Source organism: Vipera berus (genome assembly GCF_964194415.1).
Source record: "Vipera berus genome assembly, chromosome: 9".
Lineage (NCBI taxonomy): Eukaryota > Metazoa > Chordata > Lepidosauria > Squamata > Viperidae > Vipera > Vipera berus.
The window spans coordinates 7,203,845-7,220,511 of NC_138212.1; the positions used below are offsets into that span (position 1 = coordinate 7,203,845).

Sequence of the window (16,667 nt, forward strand, 5' to 3'; positions counted from 1 at the left end):
CGTAAGTTCACAGAGATTATGTCCCATTTAAAAGCCTAACAGCCCACGGATAAAAGCTGTTCTTCAGCCTGTTGGTATGGCTGGCTATACTCCTATATCTCCTACCGGATGGTAGGAGAGTAAAGAGATACCGTCCAGGGTGTGAGTCGTCCCTGAGAATTTTCCTCACTCTTCCAAGGCAGCGGACCCTGGCGAGGTCATCCAGTGGTGTCAGGGAACAGCCCACAATGTCTTGTGCTGTGCTCACTACCCTCTGTAATACTTTCCTGTCCGCGGCTGTCAGACCAGCATACCAAACCACAATACCATATCTCTACAATGTAATTCAGATAAGGAGAGTGTGTAAATTTTGGAGGTCTAGAAGCTTCCTTGATCGTTGAAAGGCTCTCTCTCATCTGTTAGTAACCTGAACTCACATGGTGGTGAGGGTGACCATATCTGATGGCCTTTACTTATCAAAAGTCTTTTATTCGACTGCTTCCTCTTTTGACAATAAGGCCATTGGTTTGGACTCACCGAAGCGTGCCAGATGAAGTGTAAATGACTTACAAAACCCAACATCATCAAGAGAATGAAGAGCAAAGAGTGGAAGAGAGACAAGATGTTCCACCCATTGTTTGCTTGTATTTTTTATTTTTGTTTTTGTTTTGTTTTGTTTTGATGTTGATAGTTGAACAACTCCTGGCAAGAGAGGATCTAGTAGGGTGTTGAGGTACCAATGAAGGAGAATATTTGTAGCTCAGGGTTGAAATGAGGAGCCCTTGATGCTCTCTGAGCTTGGCTGTTTTCTTGCAGACGTTTCATTACCCTAACTAGGTAACATCATCAGGGCTAGTCCAGCCCTGGTAATGTTACCTAGTTAGGGTAATGAAACGTCTGCAAGAAAACAAGCAAACTCAGAGAACACCAAGGACCCCTAAGGGTTTTGAGCTGTTGACCTTAAGTTATTTAGTAGGATTGTGCCAAGCTTGATGTCAGGTTTCTGACGTATGGGCTTACCAAGTGACTCTGAGGCATTGTTTACCTGAAAAGCAATACACAAGTCTTAAAGCAATACACAAGTTTAACATATGAAATAGCTACTTCTTCATCTCTTGTCAAGCAAGAACATTCGATGTTAGCAGCGTTGACACTTTTAAGAAGTGGCCCATTTTGAGGCCGATTCTTGTCATTAGCCAATCTCTCCCTTTCAAAAGCACCACGAATCTCTGCCCGCCCGCCCTCTGCCTTGCCACAAATCTGCAGTGCTCGCCCAAGGGGCTCCCTGCAATAGCGTGGAATATCTGGAAGGCAGCAGCTTGCCGGGACCCACTGGTTTGCTTTCTCTGGTCCTGAGTGCTGCCCTCATCCCAGCCACCCCACTCCCATTCACCAGAATAGAAGTGGCAGCGAACCCCACCCCGTTCATAGTGTTGTTGGCATTGTTGCCACCATTTTCCCATCACTTGGAGCCCACTCTGAGATCACACACTTTGTGGGCGAGCCATTCCCCTTGCCAGTGGTGGGATTCAGCTGGTTCGCACCACTTTGGCAGAACTGGTAGCTAATTTTTTTGTTGCCCAGGCCCAGAATGGACTTCCGGAAGCGGCATCCACACAGAGAAATGGTTGTTCACCTATATGAATCCCACCACTGCCCCTTGCAGGCACACAAAGCACAGCAGGTAGTATCATTCTGCTTCTTGCCAAGGGGGAAAAACAGGTTTGCACACACACACACACACACACACACACACACACATACACACAGACCCCAACCTTTACTGTTTTCCCACTTCAGGAAGCTAAGCCAGCAGGACTGCATCCAACAGAAAAGTAGAGTCTCACACTTCAGTGCATGGACTGGCTACCGGGACTTGTGGCTACTTGTCCCACACTGGGATTTGGCTGGGGACAAGTTTTCCTCAGCAAATTACCTGGGACGAGGGAGCAGGATAGGAGTGATGGTGGACCATTGGCGGGGGCCAGCTGAACATGAATATCCGTGGGGGGTTGGCTGCAGTAGGGGGAAGGCATGGGGTGGAAGTGGGCATTGTCATGTGGCCATGACGAATTGTCCTAGACCCAGCAGTTGGACTAGAAGACCTTCGAGATCACTTCCACGATCTCTGTGTTCTATGATCTATTGCAGGTTTTGATCACAGTGGAAATGAATGAAAGGAACAGCGTTTCAATTTGCTTCAATGTTTCCAAACTAAATGGTCTGCTTCCAACACAAGATGTAAAGACCACCCATGACCAAAAATAAATCATGGGACTTTTTGTGTGTGTGTGAGAGAGATCCTTTTATGTCTATGGAGATTCTCAGTCCTCCAGGTCTTAGTTATCCCAAGGATGCTTTTTCAAACGGCAGCTGGATTTTCTTGTTTTTCTTCTTCAGCTTCTTGGTTATAAATCATTCCATTCCCCACCATTCAGTCAGAGCTGAAGAAGCTTCTTGGATGAGAAGTGAAATGTCTTCAAAGAAAAATAAGAAAGTCCAGATGCCTCGTCAAGAAGTATATTTGGGATATCTTTTTGTGATTAAGGTGCTGGAGGGTTGAGACATTTTGTGTTAGCATTTCTGAACGTGGGTATTTGATCTGAGCAATGACTGTTTTGTAGCTCTAGTGGAAATTTATTTGCAGAAAACACATGTTGTGAGCAACTAACTAGCTACATCTTATCAGGAGGAGTATGCAAGTGTCCATGCTCTGTGCACGTGTGCTAGTGAACAAAAGCAGAAGGAAATGACCCAGATGAACAATATGTAGACTAAGAGTAGGCAAAGTGATGAGGAAAGGGGGACAAAGTTAAATCCTTATTTGGTATCTTTACCCTACTTAACCCTTGTGGTCAAAAGGTCATGAGGTCTTAAAGAATCACCTCCATGGGATGTGGATGTTTAACACAGTGTTTCTCAGCCTTAGCAACTTTAAGACATGTGGACTTCAACTCCCAGAATTCCCCCTGGCTGTAGAATTCTGGGAATTGAGGTCCAGAGGTCTTAAAATTGCTGAGGTTGAGAAACACTGGTGTAACATAACCATAATATATGCTCACCATATACGTGTTCACCATATTCTTTACTGTTAGCAACCCAATTTCTAAACCTGCAGGAACTCCTTATGGATTTTTGGGTAAGTCTTCAGGTGCTGAAAAGTGCATCTTATGAAAAGAGTAGCTTAGTGTTACTACTGTATGCAAAGATGGAAAATCTGACGGCAACATCTTATTAATTACAAAGGTGCATTTTAAAACGTACAATTTAAATAGTTTCCCCTTAGAACTGACTGAGGGATGTTTTTGTTTTTTAAAAAAAGATGAGACCTAACTGTTCATCTCTATTTTTTAATTACTTATTTCAGAACAGACTGTTATTTTGTTGAGAACATCTGAATGAGGAAAAATGACCTTCATTTGCTTACAGAATTTAATCACAATATATCCATTTCTTCCCCACTTTTTAATAATTCAATTTTTGCCATTTTTAAAAATAAATATGTTTGTTTTATTTGTTCATGGTTTGCTTAGTTTGCAGCTACTCAGAAGTGATTTGGCCTGTGTTCAGTAGCACTTAAATGTCAATAGAATAGAATAGAATAGAATGGAATGGAATGGAATGGAATGGAATGGAATGGAATGGAATGGAATGGAACGGAACGGAGCGGAACGGAACAGAACAGAACAGAACAGAATAGAATAGTTGGAAGGGACCTTGGAGGTCTTCTAGTCCAACCCCCTGCTCAGGCAGGAAACCTTATACCATTTCACCTGAACAATATATACATTAAAGTATATATCACCATAAATCATATTATAAAGGATCCATTGGGCATAACACCATTCATTATAGTAATTTCTTTATGCCTGGGTTAACTTCTGGATTATTCCCTGCAGTTTTCTTGGCAACATTTTAGGAAGTAGCTAGCTGTTGTCTTCTTCTAGGGCTGAGAAGTGACTAGCCCAAGTTTACTCAGTTGCCTTCATGTCAGACAAGAGTAGAATTCATAATCTTCTGGTTTCTAGCCTGCTATCTTAAACCACTATACCAATCTGGTACTTTTTCTTTCCATTATATGGACAAATATCTGAACTATATGGACAACTATCTTCAAATATTTAAGCATTGCTGGCTGAGGAATTCTGTGAGTTGAAGTCCATGCATCTGAAAGCTGCCAAGGTTGAGAAACATGAACTATACAGATGTGCAGGTAAGAAGAATGAATCCATCCCAAACCAGTAGTGGGAGACTTTTCATCTAACTTTAGTTATATTCTACTGCAGTATTTAAGATCACAATCTGCAACAACATCAGCATCACAACTCTTCTTCATAGATGCACATCAAACAAGTGATGTTTGCGCAATTGGGATTTATTTCTTTTTATTTTCACAAAGGTTTTTCCCACACCAAGGACAACAAACTATTCTATTACAGGAAACAAATTAAAATCAAGCCATATGCTGTATCTACTGCCACCATCACCATCAAGCACTGAGTAGGCTGGATCATTGGATGTCCTTGAGCAAAACAGTCTTGTTCATTTTGCAGATACATGGAAAGCTGTTGAACCTTTCCCAGCATATTCAGTTATTTCCATAATTTCTGTAATTTCCGTCATTTTCCTTATTTGAGTCTCGGCCTCTCTTTTGTGTTTCAGGTAGAAATGAAATGAGAGAAGGAAAAAGAATTATTAAATGAAACTTTGAAAAAGACAATTGTCTTATAGGAGAACTGTGCTGTGGTTACCAATGTGGGAAGACAACACACACACACACACACACACACACACACACACACACACACAAAGAAGGAAATATTTTGGGGAATATTAAAAAGGCAGAATATTATATTTCCCCAAAGGATCTTAAAGGCAGAAACCACACACACTCAAGTCTCTCTCTGCCCCAAGCAGAAACCAGGTCTGTAGAAATGCAGATCTGATAATCCTTTCAGAAAGACTGGAGCCAGGAAGCTTAGAGCTGATGGGATTAGAAAGACAAAGGTCCCTAGAACTAACAACCCCTCACCCAAAAAATCCAACATAGGACATAGCCATCAGCCACAGCCACAGGGAAACAGGACATGACCTTTAGGACATAATAAGATTAACCCACCACCATCAGAATACAAAAGGAAACACTGAACCACAGGTCAAAGTTCATGCCACAGGAACAACTCCAAATACAAAAGCGTTGGACCCACTACATTACAATCTGCTCCTTCTTTCTAAAGCAGTCTCCATTTTGTTTATTCCCAGCTTGGACTGGATCCCGATGAAGATTTTTCTTTCAACACAAAGACAATCTGCCAGAACCTTTTGAAGCTAATAATTATGACTTAACCAGCATAAAGGATTCTTAATGCATTTCATCTGTTAATTAGTAAGTACATTCCTCTTTATTCTTCTTCCCCACGGACAGTCATACACTCATTCTGGACCACATTCATGCCCCAAACTCTTACATTGTCTCTTAGAGTGATGTTTTCTAATGGAGAAGAAAATTGGGAAGAGTAAAGAATTTATTGTTTGGAACCTTAGAAATGTTACTTCTCTGTCAACCCCTTAAACATTCTACTTTTTTCCATGGAGGACCTACTTACATATCTTCTTGAGCTCTGTTTGTCCTGGGAGAAAAGCAAACATGTGTAAATTCTTTGCTATGAATTAATTCAGTCTCTAGATAAAATATGTGTGTTCTTCAAACAATCTGATAGGATCCTGAAAGGCATCCATGTTCTAGAGTGTTGTGAGGCACAAAACAAATAAAACTTACTTACATGATTTCTACCTCCATCACCGAAATTCCGGCCCTAAAAAGGAATAAAGAAACTTATTTAATCCAATATGATATCACTTATGACTTCTCCACCCAAGCCATCAGTACCATGTTTGGTATGAATTAATTCAGTCTGTAGATAAAATATGTGTGTTCCTTCAGACAACCTGATAGGGTCCTGTAAGGTACCCAGCCTGGAGTGAAAATTTCTGATGCTCCCATCTGGGAGGAGGTTTTGAAGTATTTATAGCAGGACTACCCAATTCTGTAACAGTTTTGTGCCCCATGCCATCCACCTTTCTAGCAGGAATCTGCAGCAAGACAGGCAGAGTAACCATATTCCATATGGTCTGTACTTTGAAATATTAAACTAGATTAAAGAGGTGGCATTTTACTTTGTTAAATATTTTGTAATCTATTGAAAAATCTCTCTTTCTGTATTCCATAAAATTTCCAGTTGAAATGTACACTGGAGAAACAGGGGAGTAAATCTTCCTTACCAGCAAAATTATGTCTGTTGGGAAGAACACTTGTACCCTGTAGATCAGACGTGACCATTAAGGAGAGACACCACCAAGAGAGACAAAGTTGTGCAGTTGCCATTCATCTTTGTGAAAAGGGTGTCTTGAGGGGATTCAGAAAAGGCCTTCCTCACATCACAAAATGAAGTCAGATTGTGTTAGGAGCCACTTTTCCCAAAATAAAGCAGTTGCATTTGATTGAGTATAAGATTTAGGAATAAATGAGAACTCCTACAGTATGTGACTCTTTCCTGGGACATCTGCATCACAGAACCTTCACTAGATCCTCTCTCTTCAGCTACTTCAACCTCTTCTACCTTCTTGTACTCCAAGTGAATTAGAAAATAGTTGTATATGCAGATTTCTCTGTTCATCAAGATTCTCTACATTATTTCCCATGAAACTGCCCAGTCAGCACAGAGAATCTTCACCCCAGTGTGGCTTATTTTAATGTCAATTATTGAAAGGAAGGGTAAAAAGAGCCTTGGTGGAGCAGTGGGCTAATGCCTCCTTAAGTAACACCAGCTGCCTGCAATTAGTGCAGGTTCGAGTCCCACCAGGCTCAAGGTTGACTCAGCCTTCCATCCTTCCGAGGTAGGTAAAATGAGGACCCAGATTGTTGGGGGCAATTAAGCTGACTTTGTAATAATGCCTCTGGGGGGAGGGCAAAAGCCCTAATAAGCAGGCATATACATAGAATGAAGGCTATTGCTAAGCACATTGATTTGTGCTTTAGATTGTAAGCCGCCCTGAGTCTTTGGAGTAGGGCGGCATAAAAATGGGATTAAAAAAAAAGACACCAAATGTTTTGGCTGCAATTATTCTCTGAGGACTTTGACGTGCTTATGGTAAAGGAGGAAGAAGAATAAAAGGAATACTTGTTCAGGTGGAAAAAGAAAATGAAGAAAGGAATGGCATAAAGCTAATAAAAGCTATTTACATGCTTTCCACCTCCACCACTGCCATACATGCCCTAAAAGGGGGGGAAATGGAACCCTTTTAATCTGATATCACCTATGACGTCTCCAACCAAGCCATCAGTGACATGGTTGGTTACTTGTATATGGATTATTTCCTTCTCCAGATAAAATACGTGCGTTCTTTCACATAACCTAGAGTGAAAGGGGCCACAGACACACATATCTTAAACTTTTCTAAGGGAAAATATCTGTTCTTTCACACAATCTGGAGTGAAAATATCCCAATAGACACCCATGTATTAGAACAGGGGTCTTCAAACTTGGCCCTTTTATGACTTGTGGACTTCAACTCCTGCCTGGCTCAGGAATTCTGGAAGTTGAAGTCCACAAGTCACAAAAGAGCCAAGTTTGAAGACCCCTGTATTAGAATGTTGTGAAGGTTTTTTTTTCCTTCCCCTTTTCAATATTCTTCCACATTCACACAATCAATATATCCATGCAGAATATTGACATTGAATTTTGAATTTTTGCTTCTATTAGGTTTATAAACAAGTAAGTTAGCTGTTGAGAACAGAGGACTTTCAATAGACATGGGTCTGAAGTTGATGCCTTTTCAGTAACCTTCCACAATGTTATTGTATTTCATATATGAATGTGGGTGCTTGTTAATTATCAAAACAAGTCAAGGACAAGCCTGCAAGCTATATTGATACATCAACATTAAACCAGGATAGTTTTGTATTGGGTGGGTTTCTTTTTTGGATTACTATTTTGTGTGAATGTGGGATATTTGATTTGCTTACCATTTAATACATTATGGAAAATGTCAAAATATGGTTAGACTAATAGCCAGAATAATTGTGTTGCATTGCTCTGTAACAGATCTAGATTACTATTTTGTTTACCAAATATTTCAGATCAATTTTAAAAAATGCTCTCTTTAGGTTGGACAAAATGATCAAGTGAAATAAAGTCTTGAAAAGGAGGTTTCAAATCCATTGCATTAGAAAGCCGTTGCATGCAAAATGGAATCTGATGGGAAGATCTTTTGAGCCATGGACATTGGTGTTGACTATTTAGAATAGTAATCAATAGAGAAAGGCTCCTCCTTTATGGAAAAATGTCCCTTGTAGGGATTCAGAAAAATCATTCCTCCTACTTTTCCAAAATGAATTATGGGGCATATTTCCCTGAATACAACAGCTTCATTTGGTTGGTTACATGATTTAGCAAGCAACGAGAACACAGCAGTCACTAAGGACTTCCTTTGCACATTATATCTTGGACATCCTTGTTATGGAAAGCTGTTTTCCAATTCACTTTCTTCTTGTCCCTCTCTCCCATGCCTCCTCCACTTCTCCCTCCTTCTACTCAAAGTAAGTTAGAAAATGGAAAGGGTTATAGTTGCAGATATACAGTACATTTCTCTCCATCAAGATCTCCTTTACATGATTTCCTGGGCAATTATCGAAAGCAAACTGGTCTTCGAAATGCCAGGGAAGAATCTTATGTCTTCTTCTGCTTGTTGTTTTTTTTTTTTTTACAAATTTCTACTCAAATTCAGATTTTTGCTATTGAGAAAAAGACCCGGAAGCGACATAGGACGTCCTATGTCCTAACGCAAGTCTTCATATTGAAATCATGCTGTGTTAATAATGGAATTCCTCTGAGGGAAACAGAGAAGTCTGGAGATCCACATGGCAAATTCACAGGGCCAATAGCATGATGGGGGAAAACAAGCTACAATATTTGGTAGTCCAAAGAGCTTGAAAACCTGACTGGGTTTTCCACTCCATCCCTGTGAAACTCTAGTGGAGGCAGTGAAAATAAGTCTTAGCTTCTCTCTCCTGCTTTCTGTTTCCAGGGCTTAAAACCTTTTTCCCTCAACCACCCTTTTCTATCTAGCTGCTTCAAGGTCGCCTCCATGGTTCCCAACAAATTCATCCTTTAAGCCAAGGGTCTTCACACTTGGCCCTTTTATGCAGTGGTGGGATTCAGCCGGTTCGCACCACTTTGGCAGAACCGGTAGCTAATGTTTTGTTGCCCAGGCCCAGAATGGACTTCCGGAAGCCGCATCAACACAGAGAACCGGTTGCTCACATATTTGAATCCCACCACTGCTTTTATGACTTGCGGGCTTCAACTCCCAGAATTCCTCAGCCAGCAAGCCTGGCTGAGGAATTCTGGGAGTTGAAGTCCACAAGTCATAAAAGGGCCAAGTTTGAAGACCCCTGCTTTAAGCATCCCTAACACCTTTGAAATTTCTTTTGGAATTTTTTTCCTGGAATAGGCTTACAGAAAAAGAAAAGACCTCATGGAAATGGGAGACATTAAATGCATATTAACTTACCCCTTGTTTACTTGGCCGTCTGCCACTTCTTCTGTCGCCACCACCTCTTCTCTGCAAGAAGGCAAAAAAAAGTCAAACTGGATTATAGATTCCCGTGTAAGCCTTTTTGTATACAAATGTCATATGTATCTTTCATTCCCCTTTCTTTTGACAACGTAGACTGGCAAGTCCCCCTAAGTGACGTGTAAATAATATCATGTGTTTCAGGTGACAGTTGTGGCACAGATTCATTTTGTTCACCAACTGGGCCTTTTCCTCAACCACAATCTCCTTTAGGCAGTCACTAAAGCACCTGGTCACCCCAGGTCTTGAATGCTTGAATGCTTACAGCAGTTCATCGAGTGACCGTTCAAATTTACACTGGCAGTGAAAAAGGTGACACAATCATTTTGCACACTTAGGACCTTTGTGCCATCCCCCTGGTCGTGTGATCAAAATTCAGATGCTTGGCAACTGGGTTCATACTTATTTATTTTTTTTAATCCCATTTATATCCCGCCCTTCTCCGAAGACTCAGGGCGGCTTACAATTTAAGCACAAACCAATGTGCTTAGCAATAGCCTTCATTCTATGTATATGCCTGCTTATTAGGGCTTTGCCCCCCCCCAAGCGGCATTATTACAAAGTCAGCTTAATTGCCCCCAACAATCTGGGTCCTCATTTTACCTACCTCAGAAGGATGGAAGGCTGAGTCAACCTTGAGCCTGGTGGGATGCGAACCTGCACTAATTGCAGGCAGCTGGTGTTACTTAAGGAGGCATTAGCCCACTGCTCCACTTATGACTGTTGCTGTGTCCTGGGGGGGGGGTCATGTGATCACCTTTTGCACCTTTGGGGGATTGAGTCTCAAAAGAATGGCTGTGATTACATAAAGGAAATGAGAGACATTAAACTCATATAGACTTCCTGCAAGCATACTAAAAAGTGCACCACCTGGCTGGCCACTCTGCAAGTAGGAGAAAACAAGGTCATCCTGGATTATGGATGCTTTTGAAGCTAGGTTGTCGCAGTTCATGTTTTTGACATGTGTGTGAACCTGAGCCTCTATATAATCCCCCAAAGGTCCCCTCCTATAGTTTAATCAAATAACATGGGGCTCTTTGGAAGCTAACTGTGGTTCAAAACGCAGTGGCATAAACAGAAATGGGAACTTCTAATTATATCCATGTGTCATCAATGCTCTGACACCCACATCAAGCACTCTCTGAATTATTTTTTTAAAAAATATGAAATACGCAGAAGATATGATTGCAAATGGTACGATGTCTGAAAATGAGTCAATTATTGGAGAGGGAGCTAAAAATAAGCCAGGTATTTTTGGCTCTGCCCACTATGATTATGCTTTGGGGATTCTGGAGATGGTTTTGGTATTGGGTGATCCATGTGATCACTACCACCTTCACATCTCGTATATGACTTTCTTCATTCTCCTGTTAACTAACTTGTGTTCTTTAATACAACATTGGGGACGAAACAGATGCATGTGTATTAACCTGTTTTGAGAGGGTTTTTTCCCCTCTATATATAAATTCATCCTTTCAACATTCCTTACTTTCAGGAGATGCTTTTTTTGGGGGGGGGGACAGTGGTGGAATTCAGTCAGTTCACACCACTTTGGCAGAACCGGTAGCTAATTCTTTGTTCCCTGAGCACCAAAATGGACTTCCGGAGGTGGCATCTGCACAGAGAACTGATGGTTCACATATCTGAATCCCACCACTGGGGGGGGGAGGGTTGAATTTCAAGAAGACAGCTGTGGTCTTGTACACACAAAAAAAGAAAATGCAATACAAATGAGAGGCATTAGATGCGTGTTGACTTACTCCCAACGGATTCGTAAATCCAGCACCTCCTCCTCCACCACCAGCACCACTCTGCAAGAAGAGGAAACACATTATTCCTGGGACATCCTGATAATGGAGAACTGCTTTCTAATCCATTTTCACGTAGTCCCTCCCTCCTATGTCTCCTCCAGCTTTAAGTAGCTTAGAAAATGAAATGTAGTTATGGTTGCAGAAGCAGATTCCTCTGTCCACTCAGATCTCCCTTACATGATTTCCTGTGCAGCTACAGGAAGAAACCCAATCTCTGAAATCCCAGAGAAGAATGTCATGACCTCTTTTAATTTCTAATAAATGTTTAGCTCAAAGTCAGATTTTCACTGGTCAGGAAACAAAATCACCCAAACCACCTAGGCTACCCTAAAGCATATCTTCATATAGACCTGCATAGTAGGACAATAATGGAATTCGCTTGTGGGAAACGAGGAAGAAATTATAAGTTTGCAATCCATAGATGCTGTACATTTACCAGTCAAACGGCATGATGAGTGAAAATATGGTGCAGGGCTTTGGTACACCAAGTAGCTACAAAAAATCCTCTCTGTCTGATTTAGAAAAGTTAGAAAAGTTAGAAAAGTAAAAGGTAGATACGGTTGTAGAAACAGATTCCTCTGTCCATTGAGATTCACAGGTCAAACAGCACGATGAGTGAGAATATGATGCAAGGCTTTGGTACACCAACTAGATAGAAAATCTGACTGGTTTTTCTCCTCCCTCCCTGTGATCCTCTACTGAAGAAAGCAAGAATAACTCTTAGCTTCTCTCACATGCTTTTTCTGCTTTCAGGTCTTAAAACATATTTTTGAAAAAAATCCCCTCTGCCTGATTTCTCCAAGGTCAGGTTCATGGCTCTCTACAAATTCATCCTTTCAATATGCCTCACAGGATCCACATTCCTAGTAGAATTGCTCTGGGACTTTCAGGAGATGCATGGGGGGGGGTTGAATCTCAAGAGGACGGCTGTGGTTGTGTACACAAGAAATAACAGAAAATGTAATGCGAATGAGAGGCATTAGATGCATGTTGACTTACTGCAAACGGATTCGGACGTCGAGCACGTCCTCCTCCACCACCAGCACCACCAAAACCACCCTGCAAGAAGAAGAAAATAAATCATCCTGCATTATGGATGCCAGGTAAGGAGCGTGAACATCCTGATGATGTAAATACACGGACATGCAGGCTCCGGTATCATTGCACAAATTGTGAAATTACTTTCTTGAGCACAGAATTCACCGTATCTCGGTAGATATCACCATCCACATTTGATCTCTTGCCCTCTTCCCCACATGGACGTCTGTGGTGAGGTCCAACTCCCCCTTCTGCTCAATCCACAGGGGGAATCTTCACCCCAATACGGCTGCTGCATCTATTATTAAGGGGTCGGTTATTTGAAAGAAAAATAAAAACCAAATGCTTTAGCTCAGGCTCCTGCAATTATGCCCTCCTGACTCTGGAGATACTTTTGGTGTTAGGAGGAAGAAAGATCAAAGGGGTGCTTGTTCAGATCAACGGAGAGCTTGAAAGGAAGGAATGGCATAATTTTTTTAAAAAGCTACTTACCAACAATCCACCGGCACCAAGCATGTTCTAAAAGGGAAACGAAAGGTAACTGTTCTACTCTGATAACACCCAGGATTTCTGCATCCATGTGATCACCACCACCTTCATATCTCATATATGAGGTTCTTCATTCTCCTGTTAACTAGCATGTGTTCTTTCATGCAACAAAGAGTGATAGTGTTGTGATTCAGGGTCAGCCTGTGGGTTCGGCAGTTGGGTCGGATGACTCAGAGGAGGAGGAGGAGGGGGGTGTTGAAGAGCTTGCTGAGGGGGTTGGACAGCTTGATGAGAGCCCTCAGCCAGGCCCCTCTCACCTAGTCACGACGCAGACCCAGCTGTGTGAGCCTGACAGCATGGATGAAGGTGACCCACAGCTGGCCCTGTTCAAGGACGCCCGACGCAGGAGGCAGTCAATCAGGAGTAAACAGAGGAAGGCAATGGGGCACCTCGGAAGGAGGCAGAGAGAAGCCACGCCCTGAACTGTATTTAAGGGGGAATGCGTGGGAGGGCTGGTTTGCTGAAGGCAACCACTTGAAAAGCTCCTGTTTCTTGGTTCGTGTCTTGTTCTATTTGTTTTTGTATCAATAAATTTGGCAGGCGTAATTCCAGCCTCTTGCCTTCTTGTAAAAGGGGTTGTCCCTGCCTTTTCTGCAGGGCTGGTAGCAGGCTGGTACAGAACAGATAGGGACCAAACTGTGTTAAACTGTTTAGAGAAGGGCTTTTTTCTCTCTCTTTGTTTTCAATACCCTTCCACAATTCCATGGAAAACAATATAAATGGACCTTGTTTCATGATTCCCTCATTTATCAACCATTTCAGTTACGATGGTGGTGATAAAGTAACTGCAACCAATCCTCATATGATCTTTGAACGTGGTCAAGAAGAAGATAGATAAACTATGATCACAACGACAGTTGGAGTTTCAATCAGCAACACTTTCATTTTGCAACTGTGTTGCTGGTCCAAACTGTTGTCACAAAACGAGAACTCCCTGTATGCACTGAGATATATACTCTGGTGTTGAATTGATGCTGATATTGGATGCGTGCATTGACACATAAGTTGACTGCTGATAAGGAGGACCGTTAATTGACTGTACTTGGGTGAACATGACTTCACGTTAGTTATTTAAGGAAGTGAAGGCAAAGCCTACCCGCTACATTTACACAACATCCTATTCTTGAACAGTTTTCATCCTGATTGTTGTTGTTTTATTGTGGTTTTTTATTACTATATTCTGTGATTGTGAATCATTGGGCCTGCTTACTGTTATGAAGATTGCAGAAAGACACTAATGAAGGAGAATAAGTGTAGCTCAGGGTTGGAATGAGGGGGTCCTGGGTGCTCTCTGAGCCTGCTTGTTTTCTTGCAGATGTTTCATTATCCAAACTAAGTAACATTATCAGTGCTAGGGCTAATACTGATGATGTCACCTAGTTTGGGTAATGAAAAGTCTGCAAGAAAACAAGCAGGCTCAGAGAGCACCCAGGACCCATCATGCAGAAAGACAGTTAAATGAGTAGTCGACGTATGTATGTTAGATTTCTACTACATTAAATACCCTGGATCACGTCAAACAAACTCCCTTTCTAAGTACCACAAAATTTCCTGGTGAGCAAACCTTGGAAAAGGAGAGGAGAAAATCCATCTTAGCAGCAGAACTGCATCTGATGGGCAGACCTTATTGGCCATGTACGTCAGCCATGACAATTAATGAGGAAAACAACCAGTGGGGAAAGAACTGTGCACTGTCCCTTCCTCTATGCAAAAAGTGTCCCCTGAGAGGATTCAGAAAAGGTCTCCCTCACACACCCCACAAAATGAAGTGGGGTTGCATTAAAGGTAAAGGTAAAGGTTCCCCCGCACATGCGTGCTAGTCGTTTCCAACTCTAGGGGCCGGTGCTCATCTCCGTTTCAAAGCCGAAGAGCCAGCGCTTGTCCGAGGACGTCTCCGTGGTCATGTGGCCGGCATGACTAGACGCCAAAGGTACACGGAACGTTGTTACCTTCCCACCGTAGTGGTCCCTATTTTTATACTTGCATTTTTATGTGCTTTCGAACTGCTAGGTTGGCAGAAGCTGGGACGAGTAACAGGCACTCACTCTGTTACGCAGCACTCGGGATTCGACCCGCCAAACTGCCGACCTTCTGATCGACAAGCTCAGCATCCTAACCCACTGAGCCACCGCGTCCCTTGGGGTTGCATTAGGGGGTCACTTTTCTCTGAACACAGCAGCTGGTTGGCTGCAGGATTTGCCAGGCAATAAGAAACCAGCGATCAGTAATGACTTTCTTCACACATTATTCCTGGGACATCCTGATCATGGAGAGCTGCTTTCTAATCCATTTTCACGTAGTCCCTCTCTCCTATGTCTCCTCCACCTCCACCTCCTTCTACTCTAAGTAAGTTAGAAAAGTAAAAGGTAGATACGGTTGTAGAAACAGATTCCTCTGTCCATTGAGATTCACAGGTCAAACAGCACGATGAGTGAGAACATGATGCAAGGCTTTGGTACACTAACTAGATAGAAAATCTGACTGGTTTTTCTCCTCCCTCCCAGTAATCCTTTACTGAAGAAGGCAAGAATAACTCTTACCTTCTCTCACATGCTTTTTCTGCTTTCAGGTCTTAAAACATATTTTTGAAAAAAATCCCCTCTGCCTGATTTCTCCAAGGTCAGGTTCATGGCTCTCTACAAATTCATCCTTTCAATATGCCTCACAGGATCCACATTCCTACTAGAATTGCTCTGGGACTTTCAGGAGATGCATGGTGGGGGGGGGAGAGAATTGAATCACAAGAGGACGGTTGTGGTTGTGTACACAAGAAATATCAGAAAATGTAATATAAATGAGAGTCATTAGATACGTGTTGACTTACTCCCAATGGATTCATAAATCCAGCACCTCCTCCTCCTCCTCCATGACCACCACCCTGCAAGAAGAAAATAAATCATCCTGCATTATGGATGCCAGGTAAGGAGCGTGAACATCCTGATGATGTAAATACAAGGACATGCAGGCTCCGGTATCATTGCACAAATTGTGAAAGTACTTCCTTGAGGAGACAATTCACCGCATCTCGGTAGATATCACCATCCACATTTGATCTCTTGCCCTCTTCCCCACATGGACATCTGTGGTGAGGTCCAACCCCCCCTTCTGCTCAATCCACAGGGGGAATCTTCACCCCAATATGGGGTGAAAGGAGAGGAGAAAATCCATCTTAGCAGCAGAACTGCATCTGATGGGCAGACCTTATTGGCCATGTACGTCAGCCATGACAATTAATGAGGAAAACAACCAGTGGGGAAAGATCTGTGCACTGACCCTTCCTCTATGCAAAAAGTGTCCCCTGAGAGGATTCAGAAAAGGTCTTCCTCACACACCCCACAAAATGAAGTGGGGTTGCATTAGGTGGTCACTTTTCTCTGAACACAGCAGCTGGTTGGCTGCAGGATTTGCCAGGCAATAAGAAACCAGCGATCAGTAATGACTTTCTTCACACATTATTCCTGGGACATCCTGATCATGGAGAGCTGCTTTCTAATCCATTTTCACGTAGTCCCTCTCTCCTATGTCTCCTCCAGATCCAACTCCTTCTACTCTAAGTAAGTTAGAAAAGTAAAAGGTAGATACGGTTGTAGAAACAGATTCCTCTGTCCATTGAGATTCACAGGTCAAACAGCACGATGAGTGAGAATATGATGC

General features: G+C 42.3%; 1 protein-coding gene across 26 annotated transcripts in view; it reads right to left on the reverse strand.

The window, feature by feature from the left end:
* Positions 1–4,338: 4,338 nt before the first annotated feature.
* LOC308672053 (uncharacterized protein) overlaps positions 4,339–16,667 on the reverse strand; it is a 43,343-nt gene continuing 31,014 nt past the window's right edge. For 11 of the 26 annotated variants that reach the window (XM_081334609.1, XM_081334607.1, XM_081334616.1 and 8 more), the window contains 8 exons: positions 15,838–15,891; positions 12,957–12,983; positions 12,426–12,485; positions 11,376–11,426; positions 9,553–9,603; positions 5,763–5,795; positions 5,586–5,609; positions 4,339–4,627 (listed from right to left, as the gene is read on the reverse strand). In XM_081334609.1, the coding sequence (XP_081190735.1) occupies positions 4,568–4,627; positions 5,586–5,609; positions 5,763–5,795; positions 9,553–9,603; positions 11,376–11,426; positions 12,426–12,485; positions 12,957–12,983; positions 15,838–15,891 (360 nt within the window). In that variant the 3' untranslated portion in view covers positions 4,339–4,567. Of the gene's footprint in view, positions 4,628–5,447; positions 5,471–5,585; positions 5,610–5,762; positions 5,796–9,552; positions 9,604–11,375; positions 11,427–12,425; positions 12,486–12,956; positions 12,984–15,837; positions 15,892–16,667 lie in introns of all 26 variants that reach the window. The other 15 variants (XM_081334620.1, XM_081334621.1, XM_081334612.1 and 12 more) reach the window with 3 other exon arrangements.